The following is a 19,882-nucleotide window of genomic DNA, read 5'->3' on the forward strand; positions in this document are numbered from 1 at the left end:
TTTTCACAAAAGTTTTGCACTTTGTTTTGACCACAAGATGGGATCCCCAACTGCCATAGTAAGCAGATCAGGGTTAGGTCAAGTAGACCAATTTTAGGTCTCCTTTTCTATCCCCCTTCCTCACACCAGAAGGTAAGCAACATGGTCATTAAAACCCCACTCAGACACCCAGGGGGCTACTGAATCTCACTGCTGTTTCAATCTAGTAAGAAGATGAAAATTATCTTTACAGATAATTGGAAAAATAAACAATTAGAAAAAAGAAGAAATGCTTAATATAGTACTAGGAGTTTTTTCTGCCATCCTTTACCTGACAAACTTGATATGATTATGGGAGGTTGACCTTCATTTGGAGGCAATCAAGAGTCACCTTCCCATTAGAAATTTGAGAATTTCCATGGGATACATACTGAAGGGATACAAATAACTTTTTATTGATTTTCTTTGACTGGGTTGTCATTTTGCCTGGGTTGTACCTATCCATCACCCCACACTCCTCCCGCAACCCAAGATGATTGACTGTCTGGGACTCAGGAAAAGTCTTGTCAGAGAAACCACCACTTTGCACCATTTTAGATAAAGGAGAGCAACAGTTTAGGCAGTGTTTTTTCTTCTTTTTGCCTGTTTTGACTTCCCAAATTAGAATGACAGATCAGCTTGCAATAAAAACTGCCAACAGCCAGAGAGAAGCTGAAGTGGTGGTGGGGTAGGTTGGGAAGTCTTTCCTTTCAAGAACTGGAAATAGAGCAGTTGCATAGACTTGCCTTTGACCTGAGGGAAGAAATCCTTGGAATAGGCTTTCCTAGTCCAAGAGATAGCAACAACCAAGGCATTGATTGATTTCTGCAAAACAGTCAAGGGAAGAAGAATACACAGGTGCCTAATAAACTCTGAGAGAGTTCATGGACAATGTTTCTCAACTTCAACTTCCTAACTGGAGGTTGTATTTGGGATTTTGTGAAGATCTCAGAATATAGCATTCTGATTATAAAAATGAAATTTCCTAGATAGTGCCAGCTGTGGAGGTTGCTTTTAGGTCATCCTAAGCTTGAAGCTACCTAATTTCAAGTTTCAGTTATTAGACCATCTAGGTCAGTCAATCAATAAATGTTTATTAAAGTACATTTTTTTCCAGTTTTGTTGCTATTTACTTTGCAAGGCAATTGGGTTTAAGTGTGACATAACTAGGGTCACACAGCTAATAAGGATCAAGTGCCTGAGATGACATTTGAACTGACTCCAGGACTGGTGTTCTATCAACTACACATCATCATCATCATCATCATCATCATTATAAAATTATTTACTATGTATCAGGCTTGTGCTAAGTACTGTGAATACAAATGTAAATCAAGTCAAAGACAATCCCTACACTTGATAAACTAAAGGTAGGTACTCATGCAGTTCCAGATGGTATTCAGCCTTGAAAAATGAAGAAAATTATGGGGCAGCCAGGTGGCACAATGGATAGAGCATGGGTCCTGGAGTCAGGAGGATCTGAGTTCAAATTTGACCTCAGACACTTAATAATTAACCTAGCTGTGTGACCCTGAGCAAGTCACTTAACCACATTGCCTTGCAACCCCCCCCAAAAAAAGTGAAGAGAATTATCTACATGACCCTAAAGAACTAAATATCAAGAGATCTGAACTTTACTATTCCCTTTATAGTGAGTTAATCAGACAATGTAGAACTTCGCAGGGAATCTCAAAGTGTTTACTTTCCAGGAGGATCCATAAACATAAGGCAATATAACAAGTCTTAGGGAAAGCTATAATTTCTCATAAACATGACATCAGGAGCAAGTTCAGTTGCCTTCTAGGATGAATTTATTGGCTGAGTTCCAGTTTTGCTATCTGTATTTATTTATAGGCTTCATGTATTCTCCATATTCTTGGGGGTGAAATAAAGTATGTCTTATACCTAATTTGCATTTACTACCCTGAGTGTTTATTTAAGAGTGATGATTGCATCAACCACATTAAAAGAAACTTAATACTCAAGCTATACTTAAACTATATTTGGAGATTTTCATAACTGACCCTTTAGGATAGTTTCCTGAAGCAGAGAGTTGAGGGTGGGGAACCCCTCTGGACCATAGGGAACATTTATATTGACTCATATTTGACTAGTGCTGCTATGCATCTCTGGCAAGGCAGCATTCAGCTTGGCATTGGCCAAAACACAGATTAATAGATTGTTCCCCACTTATCTCATCCATGTTCCTGCTTTTATTATTATGATGTTTTTTCTGCCAGTAAAGCAATCCTTACCTATTAGGTGAAGACTTAAATTAAATGATTTTTAAAAATTGTCTAGTTGTAAATGTTTAGAATTCTGTAAGAAGTCCATTTTAGAATGCAGTTTACAAGAATAAATTGTGGCAAAAGTGCAGACTGCCAATATAGGTATGCATGAATGAATTCACAGTCTCATACCCTTATTTATATACTTACTATTAGCAGAGTGAGGTTTACTTAGTATACTAAATTTTTATTTGACATTTACCAAATACAGCTTCACTCAGGGTGATGACTTTAATATCAGTGTGATTGAAACCAAGATGAAATGTTTTAAATTTATTTACAATTTTATTTAAAATGCAGACTAATGAAGAATAGATAACATCCAACAAATGCCAAGATTTGATCTATTAATTAGTATTTATTAAGTGTCTGCTATTTGCCAGGAATAAAAAAGCAAGTATAGAACAGTCCCTGACACCAAGAATCTTACATTCTATTGGAGGAGATAACATGTATGTAGAAAATTATCTATAAAATAAAATACATGTCACTTTGAAAGAAAGGGTGATTAATGGGAAGATATAACCATAATCAGGGAGTCTGAGCAGAAGGTTGGGGGGAAAGGTGAAGAAAGAAAGTGAATGTTAAAAGATAGACAGGGAAAGACTTTGACTAACTTTCAGGATAATGTATTGAATTCAATGAGAGAAGAACTAGGTGGGGTGGTATAAGATCTGGGTGTATAGTAATTGTCTCAGTCATTAATTTTTAGTCTTTGGATGGGTCTTTTAACCTCTCTGAATGATATAATTATAAAAGGATAACAAGAATTCAGTAAAACTTCACCAAGTCATCTCTCAATACATCTGTAGTAATTCAAGCAGTATAACATCAGGAAATTTTCAAGTTGGGAACATTCTTTTTTCAACCTCCTCATTTACACATGAGGAAGCTGAGACCCAGGGAGGTGATGTTACCCAGTGATAAAGCCTTTGGTAGCAGATCCAGGATTGAAACCTAGGTCTCCTAATTTCCACTTCAGTATTTTCTTCATTATGGCATTTGCTTTCAATATTTCAATGGAGCTGTGATTTCATTCATTTAGATACACATTCAGTGGTGCACATCATAACTTCCATCTTTCTTATCCTGAGCAATTGTTGTCCATGGCATCCCATGAGTCTCATCTAATGTTCTAGGGATATGAATATCAATGGAATTCAAATAGGGATTTGCTATAAAATGCTTGCAAACAGTTTTCATCCCCCCCCAAGTAAATTTTGACATACTTTTTAATTTTCATTTATTAACATTTTCTCCATCACTTCCTTAAGTCTAGATAATCAACAAAATAATATATTAAACCCTGATTTGTGGCATTTGCCAATTTTTGAGGTGCAAACACTTAAACTGAATATTTAATAAGCAGCTCTCTTGAACTTTTCAAGCTGGGGATATAAATACTAATAGAATGCAAGGACTATTCCTTAATTATCCCTCAATCACTTCCTTTTCTTGTCATACATTTCTCTGATGATATACTCTGTACCCTTTCTGTGCAGACCATATCCTCCTCTATTGCCTATTGAAAGATCTGTGATTTTAATCTTTGGAGAATGGAATAACATGTGACTTAAAGCTATTATATAACACAGGGAGAGAAAGAGAGAGAATCTGGATTAACAGGTTAAAACTGTCTATATAACTGTTTCCATGTTTTCTATTTCCTAAAGTATAATAAAAATTATCTGTATTTATAGTATAGTAGAGGAAGCATGACCTAATGGATAGTGTTAGGCTCATCTTTTTTTTTAAAAAAAATTCTTTAAGCTATTTTTTCACTTTATTTTAGGCAATGGAGTTAAGTGACTTGCCCAAGGTCACACAGCTAGGCAATTATTAAGTGTCTGAAGTTGGATTCAAACTCAGGTCCTCCTGACTCCAGAACCAATGCTCTATCCACTGTGCCACCTAGCTGACCCAGTGTTTGGCTCATCTCAGATTATATTCCTTTTTTCCTAAATTTGGAAGACCTATAAATTCCATAAGTTTTTGCAGTCAGTTAATCCTGTCAAGAGATTGTTTCACTTTATATTCTGTTGTAGGAAACTTCCATAAAAAGCCCAAGGAGAATCTCATTCACAGTGTTTGCCAGGAAAGACCTGAGTTCAAATCCTATCTTCCCAGCTGGACTTGACTTGACCTTTACTTCTGGCAACTTCCTAGGGCTTAACTACTAAATCATAGAATGATTGGTAGAGCAAGTTCCCTAATCTGATAAAATCAAAAATCTTTAATTTTCTCATATATATAATATCACACCTGTACTTGTTGATATTTGCAAAATAAATGAGGTCTTCAGTGAATGGAGAACTGGAAGTTGAAATTCCTAGAGGAAAAGATAGTTGACAATTCCCACTTTGGCTCAAGTGGACAAACTTTCTAAATTTTTAATTTGAATTCAGTTTATGCTGATAATGATTTGGACTAAAAATAATACCAACATTAAGTCAATTTTAAGTTTTGAAAATGTCTATTAAAGAAAAAAATAAGTTTCTTTTCTTTTTTAGGTTTTTTTTGCAAGGCAAATGGGGTTAAGTGGCTTGCCCAAGGCCACACAGCTAGGTAATTATTAAGTGTCTGAGCCCGGATTTGAACCCAGGTACTCCTGACTCCAGGGCTGGTGCTTTATCCACTGCACCACCTAGCCGCCCCCTAAGTTTCTTTTCTATTTACTTTCTGCAATAGAAAGATCATCGTAGGCCATTTCTTTTCTATTTACTTTCTGCAATAGAAAGATCATTGTAGGCCGGCTAGGTGGTGCAGTGGATAAAGCACCAGCCCTGGAGTCAGGAGTACCTGGGTTCAAATCCGGGCTCAGACACTTAATAATTACCTAGCTCTGTGGCCTTGGGCAAGCCACTTAACCCTGTTTGCCTTGCAAACACCCCCCCCCATAAAAAGAAAGATCATCATTACTTCATTCTGGGATTCAACATGAGTGACCAGTTTTAGCCAACCTGAAAATAATACCTTTTTGTCTACTAGAGAGCAAATGGTAGGAAGTTGAGTCTTTCTATTCATGGTTCATGGTTCAACTGACTAATTTTGCCTTTGAAGGTCTTAAGCAAGTATGGAATACAATTTGAGGAATCACTTATGCATGAAAATCATAATGAACTTGGTCACTTTTAATTTAACAACAAAGAAATAGTTGTCAAAGCTGGCAGCAATGATTATATTTCTGCAAAATTTGCATATTCTTTGAGTCAAGTCAAATCAATAAGCATTTATTAAACTATCAGCTAAGCTAAGTTCTGGGGTTTGTGGGGATAGATGGACTTGGCTATTGAGAGTTTTGGGGATCAGTTTTTCTTGTGAAAGTAAATTGAGACTAAGGAAACAGAACTGTTGGGTTTATACTTTACTTCCCTCCTTAATGGCTACAATAGGATGAACTAAAATGACTTTCTTTTAAAAGAAGAGGTCTCTACCATTTCAGAGATCTCCCTGTAAATACTGAGAATTCTGAAAGGACTAATCACAAAGAGATGCATTTCCTAAAACAAGGAAAAAACTATATCTTTAGCAACTTCCGTGACTCCAAACTTTGCATCTTCCCTCATTTATTTTCTGTTATGGAATTATTAGTTATATATACTCAGTCTAAAAAGCTAAAAACCCAATCTATAACCTAAGAAACTGAGCCTAAAACTAGGGAGCAGTCTTTCTTAGTTCATTAATAAATATCTTTTCCTTTCAGCTTGACTACTCAAGTTTTGACATGCGCCTCCCACCCTCAAGTTTGGCAGACACTAATGGATGAGATTCTCCCTGGGTTTAAAGACTCTTGTTATGAGAATTTCCTAAAACAAGATATAAAGTGAAATAATCTGACAGGATTGACCAACTGTAGAAACTATGGAGTAACCAAGACATCAGAAACTCCCTTCTTCAAGACCACAAGAAACAGTATCTAGATGGCTAAGCTGAGAGATGAGTTGGTCTGTTTTTATTTTTTTAATCAGATTGAAAAACAGACAAAAGGAATTGGTTGTCCAGTTCCAACTCCACCATGGCCTTATAGCTACTCCATTGTATTTTTAATATTTTATTGAAAGATTACAGATTTAATAACATTTCTTTTAAGAATCTGTGGATGATTGCTTGGTCCCCCTTTGTTTTTTGGCACAAAGTCATGAAAAAGCTCTAGGAGTCACACAGAAGAGAGCCCTAGTGGAAGGTCAGGAGCCCTCTTGGAGGGCTCCCCAGCACCTCTTGGGAGATTCTTACTTCTAGTGACATAAACATGAGTCATATCGTAACTAAAATTCTGAGGACAAAAATTATGAATACAGGTCATGTTTTATAAATCTACTCCACAGACAAGAGGCTGAGAGCAATCAACTATTACAAAGAAAGGGGGAAAAAAATCCTTGCTCTTAAAGAACTCATTGTCTAATGGGTAAACAATATGCAAACAACATAATACATATATTGTAGGAAGAATGTTATTTTTTTAATTTTTGCAAGGCAATGGGTTTAAAATGACTTGCCCAAGGTCACACTAAGTATTAAATGGTGCTGGATTTGAATGTAGGCCCTTCTGACTCTAAAGTCGGTGCTCTATCCACTGTACTACCTAGTTGCCCCCTATTTATTCTTTATTAATAGTTGGACTTAGTTTTATGTGATTAGAAAGTTGTCTAACCCAAAAGCTTACTGTAATAGTCAGGGTGAGGACACATAGATGGCATAGTGTATAGAGTTCTGGGTCTAGAGTCAGGAAGACATGAATTCAAAACCAACCTTAAATGCTTACTAACTGCGGGACCCTGGGCAAGTCACTTAGCCCTCTTTGTCTCAGTTTCCTCATGTAAAATTAGATGGAGAAGGAAATGGTAAAACCACTCTAGTAACTTTGCTAGGAAAACCCCAGATGGTGCCACAAGGAGTCAGGCATGACTAAAAGAAGTAAATAATGACAACAAAGAGTCAGACTGACCTCAGAGATCTCCAGGTTTTCTTGGGATGAATTCCCCAAATCTGAATATTTATTATTCATCTGCTGATATACATCTCAAACTCAGTAATCAAATCAATATTATTACCATTAGAATATGTGATTGCGCTATATGATCATTCATAATCTCTGTAACTCCTCAGACCAATTCCTTTTTTGGCCATCCCTTCCTATGTGTGCTGACTCCCTTTATTTGAACATTAACTTCTTAAGGACGGGGCAATTAATTTATTAAAAGAGATGACTGATTGGGTATCTGCAATGATAATTTCAACTTCCAAACCTGGTTCAGTATTGATATTTAATCCATCTATTGTTTAACAATCTCAGAAAGACTTTGCAAATCAGTGACGCAGTTTGTGGATTCTCATCTGGGACTCATTCCAAGTCTTGAATCTTCCCAGCTATGATTTTTTCTAGCTATGCTTAAGAAGTGTCTTAGTGAGGAGGTAAATAGGTCCTTTTACTTTCAAGTTCTTTTCTTTGACTCCTCTAATTAGATCAGGGCATAATTTTTCAAGGGACTTAGCACAACTGAATGCTGAAGATGATTCAAATCTGAATCATCAAATCTGGTGAATGGCCACTTCAGGTTCCACAGTTGTCTTGCCCAGTGTCTTCCGCAGCAGTGTAGCATCCTGACCAAATTACTTCTGAGTGAGAAATTCCTTCAACTTCACATGAGGACATGCTCAAATTTTATTATCACATCTTTGAGGAACCGTGTCACTGCAAATTCAATATATGAACTTTAGACCACATGTGTTAAGGCTAGAACATTTTTCTCATCTCTGACTGGCAAGAACCTATTCCTTTTTCTCCTGAACTCTGTGTCTCCCTCATAAATTGGTTTGTTTTTCATATTCAAATGCTTTTCTTAGTTTATTTTGTCACTTTTGTGGATATTCTAAGTGTTTAATCCATTGTCTGACATTTAAATGAACCGGTGATCTCACTGATTTTGATGTGAAGAAAGTATAAATTGATAAAGTTTTATTAGCAGTTATCAAAGAAAGAGTTTTATCAAAGAGAGAGTTTTTATCCCAATAGCTGGACTCTTTGGGTTTATCAAACAGCAAATTACCATAATCATTTCCTGCTATTGCACCTAGTCTATTCCATTGATTCACTACTCTCTTTCTAAGCCAATACCAGACAGTTTTGATGACTGATGCTTTATAATATAATTTTAGATCTGATATTAGTAGTTATTATTTATTGACAGATACTTTAGGATAAGTTTTTGAAGTAATATAATAGGCATAAGATTAAATCAGCTATTGAAAGGACTCTCTCAAAAGGTTAAGTATTTTGTTTTATCTTAAAAAAAGGATTAAGTCTCCTTTGGCAAAAGCTAGTTTTAATAGATAAAATAAGTCAGGGGCAGCTAGGTGGTGCAGTGGATACAGCACTGCCCCTGGAGTCAGGAGTACCTGAGTTCAAATCCAGCCTCAGACACTTAATAATTACCTAGCTGTGTGGCCTTGGGCAAACCACTTAACCCCATTGCCTTGCAAAAACCTAAAAAAAAAATAGATAAAATAATCCAACAAATGCATTCCCTTCAGACTAAATACTTATAGATTAAATGAATAGAGTGATAAGACCTATATCTTTTCTTATCATTTTGTAGCAGATAACATAGTAAGAACTATATTTTTGTAGCAATAAAATAATCATAGAAATGTTTTTTAAAAAGAGGTTAAATTCCCTAGTAGCTAGAGAAGGGAGTTCAGTAAATTTCCCTTCCAATAAGTATAAATTAAATAACCTAATCTTCTAAAATCAGTTTCCCTTTCAAAAAGTTGGGAAGACTGCTAGTTTCACAACCATCAACTTCAAGTTCTTTTTTCCCTAAACCCAGGTCCCTTTTCCTCTGGGAAAGCAAATTCCCCTTTCTAGAAACTGAGAAACCATGCCGGTTATTCTGTAGATTCCTTAAAGTATCATTTCTGGTTTCAAAATTTAACAGTAGCAGAGCAAGGGCTTCTGGGTGGAATTAAGATAGCCTAACTAGTCAAGAGACTTACCTTGTCCAATGGAATTATGTTTAAAACAAGTATCAGTAACTTTGAATTCCTCTTTTTTTTTTTAAGGTTTTTGCAAGGCAAATGGGGTTAAGTGGCTTGCCCAAGGCCACACAGCTAGGAAATTATTAAGTGTCTGAGCCCGGATTTGAACCCAGGTACTTGGGACTCCAGGGCCGGTACTTTATCCACTACACCACCTAGCCACCCCTGAATTCCTCTTTTTAAAAAAATTATAAAAACCACTCTGTAAAACATTCCTTGTCTTTGACATCTGAGAAGTCAGCTTCTTTGGTTTAATGGGTAAATGTTAGTCTTGAAAATTAAATCATGCTATAATTAGAAACTTTTGCCTTATTTTCTTTTATTTCAGATAATTAATTTTACAATTGGTGACCTAGAATGGACATGAAGGACTGTCTCCAGGCATCCATGAGTGGTCCTCTCCAAGGAACATCCCTGACAGCTCTCTGGAGAAGACTGAATATGGAGGACTTCCCAAGAAAGGATTGCTTAGGAGACTGAACTCTCCAATTTGGAGAAAAAGTTTGTTAAGAAAAATTAGCAAGGAAGAAAAAGTTTTAGAAAGAGTTCTTTATTAATAATACAGAGAAATATGTTTTAGAAAGAGTGCTCCTCTAGAGGAGGTTTTTCCTCACATTAATGGGGGAAGAAAAGGTTTTTTTTAAAAAATAATATATATCTTCCTTTCAAGTCTTTTAGAGTATGAAAAATCTTTACCACCTTTTAAAAGTACACTTTAAATGGAAGACCAAAATGGCAACTTAGAAGAAAAGAAATTCACATAATTACCAAATTAAACTTATTTCTTGATACAATTGTGAATATATTATTGCAATTAGTAAATAAGAGAATTAATCTTAGGCACACAGGACCTGTCCATGAGACAGGTAAGATCCTGATTTCTCAATCTCCTAGAAAAACATTTTGCGCGCGCACACACACACACACACACACACACACACACACACACACACCCCTTTGTTTTTGTTTTTGCTTCATACAGGTCTGGCTTCATTACTGTCTTATCTGCATTTAATAATAGTCTACTGGGGCGGCTAGGTGGCACAATGCATACCAGCCCTGGAGTCAGGAGTACCTGAGTTCAAATCCAACCTCAGACACTTAATAATTACCTAGCTATATGGCCTTGGACAAGCCACTTAACCCCATTGCCTTGCAAAAAAAAAAAAAACACCTAAAAAAACTTTTAAAAATAGTCTACTGAATAAATAAATGAGTGTGGTTTTAATTTTCTATGATTAACAGAGCAGGACCTTACAAATTTTATAGTACACTGGTTACATCAAACAAAAGCACTTCCTTAAATGCTCTTAATAGGAAAGCATAACCCTAGAAAATTTATAATGGGAAATTCTAATATAATGCCAGCCAAGTCCCCATTAGGGCAATTATTAAAAAGCCTGAGACCAAGAAAAATTGCTAGTTCAGTCAGGAATGACAAAAGAACAAGCAAATAATTAGAGCAAAACTTGGGCTGAGATAGCCAGATATTTATTTGACTTCAAACCATTCCAGCTCCAATATGTATCATTAGATTATTGTATACTCAAAAAGTTAAGGATGGCAATTGAAGGATCACATCCTGGGCAAATGAAATACTAGTTTTGCTGGGCAGAATTATCAGATGGTTTATAACCAATACCAATGCTCTACCCTCTTTTCCTCCCCCTCCTGCTTACTCTAGTTCCAAACATGAGAAACCCTATACCAGTATTTTTCCCTTAAGAGAAAAGATAATGCAAAATGAGCCAACAGGAGGATACATATAGTCATCAGGATGCAGCATTCTTTCAGTCCCTCTGATCTCTCCACTTGGAAAAGGGACACCCCAAACTGTGATGAAGACTCAAGTACAGTCATTAACCAATTTCAAGCAATCTTCAGAAGCTACAAACCAAATTGGGGTGAAATCACAGATTTATTAGATACTCTTTTATTGTCCTAGAGAAAAAAAACTGCTGTTATTGAAGCAGCAAATAAACTAGTCATAGCAGGATAAGCTCAGAGCCAGGGAGCTCAACTTAATTAGTCAATATAGAATCCCAGTTGGGATCCCAATCTTCCAGCCTGACTCTGCTAAGCTTGCAAAAAAGAGAGAAGCACTTATCAGAGGAATGGAGACATGTTCTGTCAGGTTAGATAATTGGAGTAGATTTCAGGAAACTACCCAGAAGTTAAGAGAGTCACCTTATTGATTTTATGATAGGCACTGCAAAAATGCTAAGCAATATGCAGGACTGGACCTAATTAACCCTAGGGATGCAAAAATTTTCAATACTGCCTTTGTTAAACAATCTCTGTCTGATATTTTGTTATTATGTTCATAATAACTGTCCTGGTTTGAATGAGAAAAATATCAGTGAACTTGAGGACACGGCTTTGTATATTTATAAGAAAGATAAAAGGAAATGAGATTAGAAAAAGTATAACAATTTATACCAGGAATGCAGAGCTGGCTCAATATTAGGAAAACTATTAGCATAATTGATCATATAAATAACAAAACCTACAGAAATCATATGATTATCTCAATAGATGCTGAAATAGTCTTTGACACAAAATACAGTTTCCATTTTTATTAAGAATGCTAGGGGCAGCTAAGTGGCACAGTGGATAGAGCACCAGCCCTGGGGAGTCAGGAGTACCTGAGTTCAAATCTGGCCTCAAGACACTCTAATTACCTAGTTGTGTGGCCCTGGGCAAGCCACTTAACCCCATTACCTTGCAAAAAAAAAAAAAAGAATGCTAGAAGGCATGGAATAGGTAGGTAATCCAGTGGATACAGCACCAGTTCTGGAGTCAGGAGGATCTGAATTCAAATCCAGTCTCGGATATTTAATAATTACCTAGCTGTGTGACCTTGGGCAATTCAAGTTTGTCTTGAAAAAACCTAAAAAAAAATGCTAGAGAGCATAGTAATAAATTGAACTTACCTTAAAATGATTTTAAATAACTAAAATAAATAACTAAATAAATAATTTAGAAAAGAAATAAGATGGGGTGGCTAGGTGGTGCAGTGAATAGAACACCAGCCCTGGAGTCAGGAGTACCTGAGTTCAAATCTGGCCTCAGACACTTAATAATTACCTAGCTGTGTGGCCTTGGGCAAGCCACTTAACCCCATTGCCTTGCAAAAAAAAAAAGAAGTAAGAGTGGTGGGTTAGTGCAATTGATTAGGTATAAATTATATAGAAGTCCCTAGTAATCTAATATATCATAAACCAAAAATCCTAACTTTTAGAACAAAAACTCATTATTTGACAAAAACTGCTGGGAAAATTAGAAAACACTGCTGCATAAACTAGGAATAGAACAAAATCTCACACTATATAACAAAGTAAAATTAAAGATGGGTACATGATTTCCACATAAAGAGTGATATATAAGCAAATTGAGAGAGTATGGAATAGTTTATTTGTTAGATTTATGGATAAGAGAATTTAAGACCAAAGAAGATATAGAAAACATTACAAAATATAGAAGATAATTTTGATTACATAAAACCAAAAAGTTTTTGCAAAAAAAACCCCAATACCATCAAAATTATAATAAAAGCAGAATCATGGAAGGATTTTGCAGCAAGTATCTTTGATAAAAGCCTCATTTATCAAATATATACAGAACTGAGTCAAATTTATAAAAATAGGAGGCAGTTAAGTGGCACAGTAGATAGAGCACTGACCCTGGAGTCAGGAGGACCTGATTTCAGATCTGACCTCAGACACTTAACACTTAACACTTACCTAGCCATGTGACCTTGGACAAGTCACTTAATCCCATTGCCTTACAACCCCCCCCCATGCAAATTTATAAAAATACAAATCATTCCCCAATTGATAAATGGCCAAAGAATATAAGCAGGCTGTTTTCAGTCAAAGAAATCAAAGCTATCTATAGTCATGAAAATGTTCTAAATCACTACTGACTATAGAAATGCAAATTAAAAGAACTCTGAGGTACCACCTCACACCAATCAGATTGACTAATATGATAAATATGACAAAAGGAAAATATTGGATGTTGGAGGAGATGTGAGAAAATGGGGACACTAACGCACTGTTGGTAGTTATAAACTCATCCAATCATTCTGGAAAGCAACTTGGAACTATGCCCAAAGGGTTTTGAAATTATGTGTGCCCTTAGGTTAGGTCTATATTCCAAAGAAATTTTTAAAAAAAGGGAAAAAAGGACCTCTTTGTACAAAAAAATTTAGAGCAGCTCTTTTAGTGGGAGGTATGATTTGGAAATTGGAATGGCCAACAAAGTTGTGGTATAGGATTGTAATGGAATATTATTGTGCTATAAGAAATCATAGGCAAGATGATTTCAAAACCTTGGAAAGAATTTTATGAACTGGTATATAGTGAAGTGAACAGAACCAGGAGAACATTGTAACAGCAATATTGTCCAATGAAGAATGTTAATGACTGACATAATGATCCAAGATAATTTCCAGGGACTAAATGATGAAGCATACTATTACCTCCAAAGAAAGAACTGATATTTTTAATACATACCGAAACATATTATTTTTCACTTTCTTTCTTGCATTTTATTTATTTGAGTCTTGTATAAAATAACTAATATGGAAATATTTTGAAGAATTACACCCGTATAATCTATATCTGCTTGCTTATATCTCAGGGAGGAAGAAGTGGAATGTTTTGAGGTAACATAAAACCAGAAAACAATGTTTTTGCAATTAGCCTACCTCCAGTTCCTTATATTTTCAAAATGTGGAGGAACCATGATTTTAGGATGTTTTTAATGGGGCAAAAAGTGACATGACCAAAGAATACAGACAAGAAAAAACAGGACCTGAGGGAAAAGGATGAATTTAATCTTAAGTAGATCAAAACAAAGATTACAAAAATTTCCAGGACCTATAGTATGAAGGGGAGAGGGGAGTTTGATTCACAGAAAGATCTTTTTTGTTTCCTGACCCTGATATCCTCTCAGTACTTGTCCCTGTCTTTGCCTCATCCTGCACCAATGACCCCTTATGTTACTATTAAAATTGACATCAGAAGTTAAGTCTCACTGGTCATAAGGTTTCCAACACTTTACTGAGGAAGAGCAGAAGAAAACTACAAATGACTCTGGAAACAATGAAACAGCTGGACCCAAACTGAAATGACATTCAGCTGGATATGTCTGGTGACGAGTTCAATGCTGTTAAGATCAGTATTGCGTAAGAATTTGGAATGTAGGATCAATGAACCAAGTTGAATGTGGTCAAACAGGAAATGAAAAGATTGAACATTGACATTTTAGGTGTCAGGGGAATGGACAGGGGAATGGGTGAGTTTAATTTAGGTAATCATTATATCCACTACTGTGAGCAAGAATACCTTAGAAGAAATAGAATAACCCTCACAGTCAACAAAAAGGTGAGAAAAGTAGTACAGGGGTATAATCTCAAAAATGATAGAATGATTTATGTTTGAATCCAAGGCAAACTATTCAATATCACAATAATAAAAAGCTATGCTCCAACCATGGATGCTAAAGAGGCCAAAGTTGATAAGGTTTTTGAAGACTTAAAATATTTAGAAATAACATCCAAAAACATTGTCATATTCATCATAGGGATTAGAATGTTAAAAATGTCAAAAATAATTAGATTAACAGGCAAGTAAGCTAGATGTTTTCTGACTAAAGTAATTTCTAGACTTTTTGGGGGGGCTCCATGCTGTAGATTTTTAACTTGGTTAAACTTCTGCAAAGCTATTATAATTACAGTTAGTGCTAGTTCTGTTGTTTCTTCCCATATTTAGTAAAACGTAATTATTCATTCTCACAAAGAATTTATAGTGAGGAAATTAGGCATAGAGGTCAGTAGTTATTGATGTTTTCTTTATTACTTCTTTTTTCAGTGAGAGTGTGATTTTTTCAAGCATTTAGTAAATTTCTCCTTTCATATATTTTGGAAATCAGTTCCTCAATGCTATTAAAACTGGGTCCTATCCAGCAAATATATCCTCTGTATATACTTGTTTAGTCAAATTATTCTTTTTTTTCTATAATGCTACTTCTACCTTTGACATATTACATCAGACATTAAAATTTAGAAATCAAATGTGTTGTCTCCATTTATGGAGAAAATGTATAATCTTATAATAGCATCAATTTTTAATTGGATAGTAGATGGTAAAGTACAGAAGGTTTTGTTCTAATGACCAAATTACAAATATTTATGCTATAATGAATTTATAATATAAGAGAAATTATATAATGATGTTGAGAAACAAGTTTTAAGAAAATCAAACTAAAGTCAACCAATGAACTGGGACTTCTTAAGTATAAACCAAATATTCTGCTAGGTATTGGGGATAGGTATTAAAAAAGAAGAAATAACCCCTACTCACAAAAAACTTATATACTTGAGGAAAAAAGTAAAAAGTACACACACACACACACACACACACACACACACATGTATATATACTTATATAACTATAGATATATACACACTTGTATATACAAAATAAGCAGAAGTTGGTTAGTGTGGAGAACTTTACTAATTGGATTGAAAATGGACTACATAGAAAGTGTTCCCTTACCTAAGATACATCTTGAAGGCAATGTGGATGAGCCACTGTCATAAATTGTCATCTTAATCAGGGAAGATTTTTTTCAATGTTGAATATCAAAAGATTGTAAATAAGAATACATTATGCTATTTACATATTGAAGAAAAATGGAATTTTTCCTCTCCAAAAAGAAAATGGTTTATTATTTTCTTGATGTTTCTTGTACATTGGTTTTTCTGCACTGTACTTCCTCTACTCAGTTATTAAGGACAGAGAAAACTATATCCAAACTCACTCATTAGAAGGTAATTTGACCTTGGACCTAAACAATATGTCTTTCTTAATTGTTTATGCTCTTTAATTGAAAACAATGTTTAGGCACATTGAAGACAATGTGTTGCTCCTTAATATTTTTCAATGACATAAATCATCATTATTAGAAATAAATATTCCTCTGAGAATCATATTGTTAGTATGAAAATTCTGCAACTGAATTTCCTTTACTCTTTCTGGACCACTGATAATGAAAATGAAGAAATTATAGAAATTTAAGGTATGTGATAGCAAAACATAATACCTTGAAAACAAAGGACCTGGAAAAAAAGGACTTTGAGATTTGTGTTGTCTAGAGAAATTGTATATAATTATTTTGGAGATTTCTGATGATTCTTTTATAATTAGACATGGTGCTTTGTAATAGAAAAATAATATTTAAGCTAAAAGTCAATCTTACCATCTAAAGGCATAAAAGCATGAACAAGTATCATTCATGGGGGCAGCTAGACTTTATAGTGTATGAAGTACTTGCCCTGGAGTTAGGAAGACCTGAGTTCAAATATGGCATCAGATAATAATTACTTGGCTGTGTGACCTCGGGCAAGTCACTTAACCTCATAGTCTTGCAAAAACAAGCAAAAAAAATCAAGTCTCATTCATAGCGTCATTTGCTTATTAGAATTTGACAAAACTTTGCTCTAAACCAAGTGCCTACTCTATGGATCCAGGTTTTACTTATAAATTTAGAATCTGTAATAATTTAGAACCATAGTATAAGGAAAGATGATTGTGATTTTCAGATGACCCCGTAGGATCTGAGTAAATGTTTGCAGTTTTATAATGCATTTTTAGGCTTATTTCCAATTTTGTTGATCAAACGTTCCTAAACAAAGGTTAGGCCTTTTTTTTTTTGGTTAGTCACTTTTGCAGGGAACTACTTAAAAAGGCAAAATCTTCCATTACTACTCTTATTTCAAGGCCATTCCGTTTCAGACCACATATTTATTCAGCTAAGCTGGCACTATTTAACTAGAAAAATGTTAGGAGGCACATTTTTTGAATTCCCTGCCCCACCTGATTCACTCCTGTAAAGGTTTATTTGTTAACTTGCTTCCAACATGTCTGTTTTAATCTGTAAATTGCACCTGTTCCAGTCCATGCCCGGTTACCAGGACCCACCAGGGGTCACTGCTGCCTCAGAGCTAGTGGGCCCACAGGTTCAGGATTGTTGCTGGAGGCTAGAAGGGCGTGGAAGACTGGGGTGCAGTGCAGAGTCTTATTCCTTGTGACCCTGCCCCTCTGCTTCCCTGCAGCTTTCAGCGTCTGGAAATAGGTACAAATGTAAATATGACCCATCCAGGAACCCATTTGGACCCCAGGCTTAGAGGGGACAAGAACCGACCACCGACTCATCGCTGTCAGTAGCGCCCCAGCCTTCCAGCTGGCGGCCACCCGCTCCCCTCATTGTCCTCGGTTGCCAGCCCGGGCTCCTGGGGCTGCGGGAAGCCCGACCCCGGGCTCTGATCCTGGTTTTCCCAGGGGGAGGGCCCTAGGCTCCTGGGATCGCCCTCATCTCGCCTGGGATAGAACTTTCCTCAGGATTTCGTGCAAGCCTGCAGCCCGTGCTACCCGCGGGAGAGGCTGGGGGGGGGGGGGCGGGGGCGGCAGGTTCTCCCCTGCAGCAGTCGGGTCCGGGTCCGCGGGCTGGACTGGGGCCGCCGTGGAGACTCGGAGGTTTTCTCCTGCCTGGACGGAGCAGGCTGGCCCACGGCCATGCACTTGAGTTCCTCGGGCCGACCGCTAGCGTAGCTCCCCCAACCCCCAGCCTTGGGTCCTGACACCCCCTCCGCCCCCCGGCCCGTCACCTGCAGCCAGTCCCGGACAACTCCTCCGCACACCTGAGCCGGGCCAGGAGCGCTGCCCCGTTCTCGCCGCTGCCACTTCCCTCTCCCGCAGCCTCTTCAGGCTGAAAGGTGTCCCCTGCACAAAAGAAATATGGGCCTCCAGTTCCCGCCCTCCATTCTCTGTCCCTAAGAGTGAGGTGAACCTCCCCCCCCCCCACCTCCCCCTGGCAGCTGGGCCGCCGCTGGGCGGGGCAGAAAGCCGGAGCCGGAGCCGGAGCAGGAGAGGAGGAGCCCGGGCCGCCGCTGGACTCCCTTCCTTGGACCAGGTGGACTAGACCTAGCCAGCTGTCGGTCCTGGAAGTCCGAGGAGAGGGAAGAGAAAGGGCAGTCTCCAGTGCTGGTCTCTCCTCCTCCTCCTCAATTGCTATGAAACATTTATTTTTCCCAGGGTTGCAGGAGAGGCTTTTCTCACCCGTCCCCCCAGGCCCCTCCTCCTCCTCCTCACCCGACTTCAGCAGAAAGCTGCGGGAGACCCAGGATGTGCGGGAATAATCTCTTTTACCAGGCGAATCCAGCTGAAGCTTCTGGATCCTCAGCTGACTTTTGACTCCCAAGGTAGGGAGGACCTCACCAGTCCTTGGAGTCTTTCATGGACCGTGGACCGGAAAATTCTCTACGAGCTACTGGCCCTCCTTTTCTGTCCTTGGCACTGGACAAAAAAGATCAGCGCCTTGCAGGGAGGGGGTGATTCGGAACCCTGCCTCTGTTTTCTTGCTTTCCTCCAACCGACATCAGAAGCAGACATGGGCTGTTTCTGTGCTGTCCAGGAAGAATTTTATTGCGAAGTTTTGCTCTTGGATGAGTCAAAGTTAATTCTCACTACCCAACAGCAAGGGATCAAGGTAAGCCCAGCAGGTTTTGTTTATGTTGGAGTTACTCCGACACTTGTCCTCAAAGGGCTTTGTCTGAGTTAGAGCTATAGAAGGGTGGGTGGGTGTGAGAGGGGCTATTCCTCATAGGCCCACCGATAACCGTCAAGAAGGGTTTAATTTTGAATCTCTTTACTAAGCCAGGAAAAAAAATATGATGGTGCAAACATTGGATTACCAATTATTAGCAGCCATCTACTGCCCCATGAAAAAATGCGAATGGTATCCAATGTCTAAACACGCGCCTCCCGCAAAGAAATGAAATCTCGGGTACATATTTACATGCATCAAATGATGTGTGTGTGTGTGTGTGTGTGTGTGTGTGTGTGTGTGTGTGTGTGTGTGTGTGTGTGTGGAAGGCTTCTGAACTATTTTGTCCTGGCTTCTTTCTCTGTGAGTTTATTGTCTGCCCTGCTAGTACACATTGGGTTGTTGTTAGGTTGTTGCCTGGGATGCAAGGGTGGTAACCTAAGTATTGAGCGTACAAAAATATTAATCTTTCATCAAGTAATCTAATCCCACCCACACACCTCTAATGGTTACTATGTGAGTGACCCTGGACAGGTCATTTAACTTTTGAGACTGTTTATAAAATAAGAGATCCCGTGCTCAAAGTTATGTGACAAGTATATAAGTTATTCTTTACAAAGTTAGGTGATGTTCTGGGACTGAACTCCCCCCTTTGTTTTACAAGAAAAACAAAACTTTGCTTCTGCTGTAGTTCCTTGAAAGGCAACCACAACACTATTAAAATATATAAAATCTAAACACAAGGAATATGAACAGAAATCTATTTCATTAGTACTGATGAATCCTTATGGACGGACTGTAAAATCTTGCACTTAATATCTTTCATGCATCTTATAACAGTGCTTATAAATAGCTTTTAAAAAATTAAACAAATGCCCATTGCCTATTGTTTGTTGGGCATACTGGGCTGCACTAGACATTGTATGTCG

At 37.4% G+C, this 19,882-nt stretch overlaps 1 protein-coding gene and 1 long non-coding RNA gene across 3 annotated transcripts in view; one reads left to right on the forward strand and one right to left on the reverse strand.

Moving 5' to 3' along the window:
• Positions 1–5,177: 5,177 nt before the first annotated feature.
• On the reverse strand, positions 5,178–18,209 carry LOC141501207 (uncharacterized). Of its 2 annotated transcripts, none has more exons than XR_012472169.1 (3): positions 18,049–18,209; positions 11,105–17,473; positions 5,178–9,817 (listed from the first exon to the last, which is right to left on the reverse strand). It is a non-coding gene; the product is annotated as an uncharacterized LOC141501207 (long non-coding RNA). The 2 variants fall into 2 exon arrangements; XR_012472168.1 differs by having other exon boundaries at positions 18,016–18,209.
• The window catches only part of EPB41L4A (erythrocyte membrane protein band 4.1 like 4A), a 198,857-nt gene continuing 197,039 nt past the window's right edge, over positions 18,065–19,882 (forward strand). The window contains exon 1 of the mRNA XM_074205000.1: positions 18,065–18,896. Within this exon, the coding sequence (XP_074061101.1) occupies positions 18,798–18,896 (99 nt within the window). The 5' untranslated portion in view covers positions 18,065–18,797. The remainder of the gene's footprint in view (positions 18,897–19,882) is intronic.

Source organism: Macrotis lagotis, chromosome X (genome assembly GCF_037893015.1).
Source record: "Macrotis lagotis isolate mMagLag1 chromosome X, bilby.v1.9.chrom.fasta, whole genome shotgun sequence".
Classification (NCBI taxonomy): domain Eukaryota; kingdom Metazoa; phylum Chordata; class Mammalia; order Peramelemorphia; family Peramelidae; genus Macrotis; species Macrotis lagotis.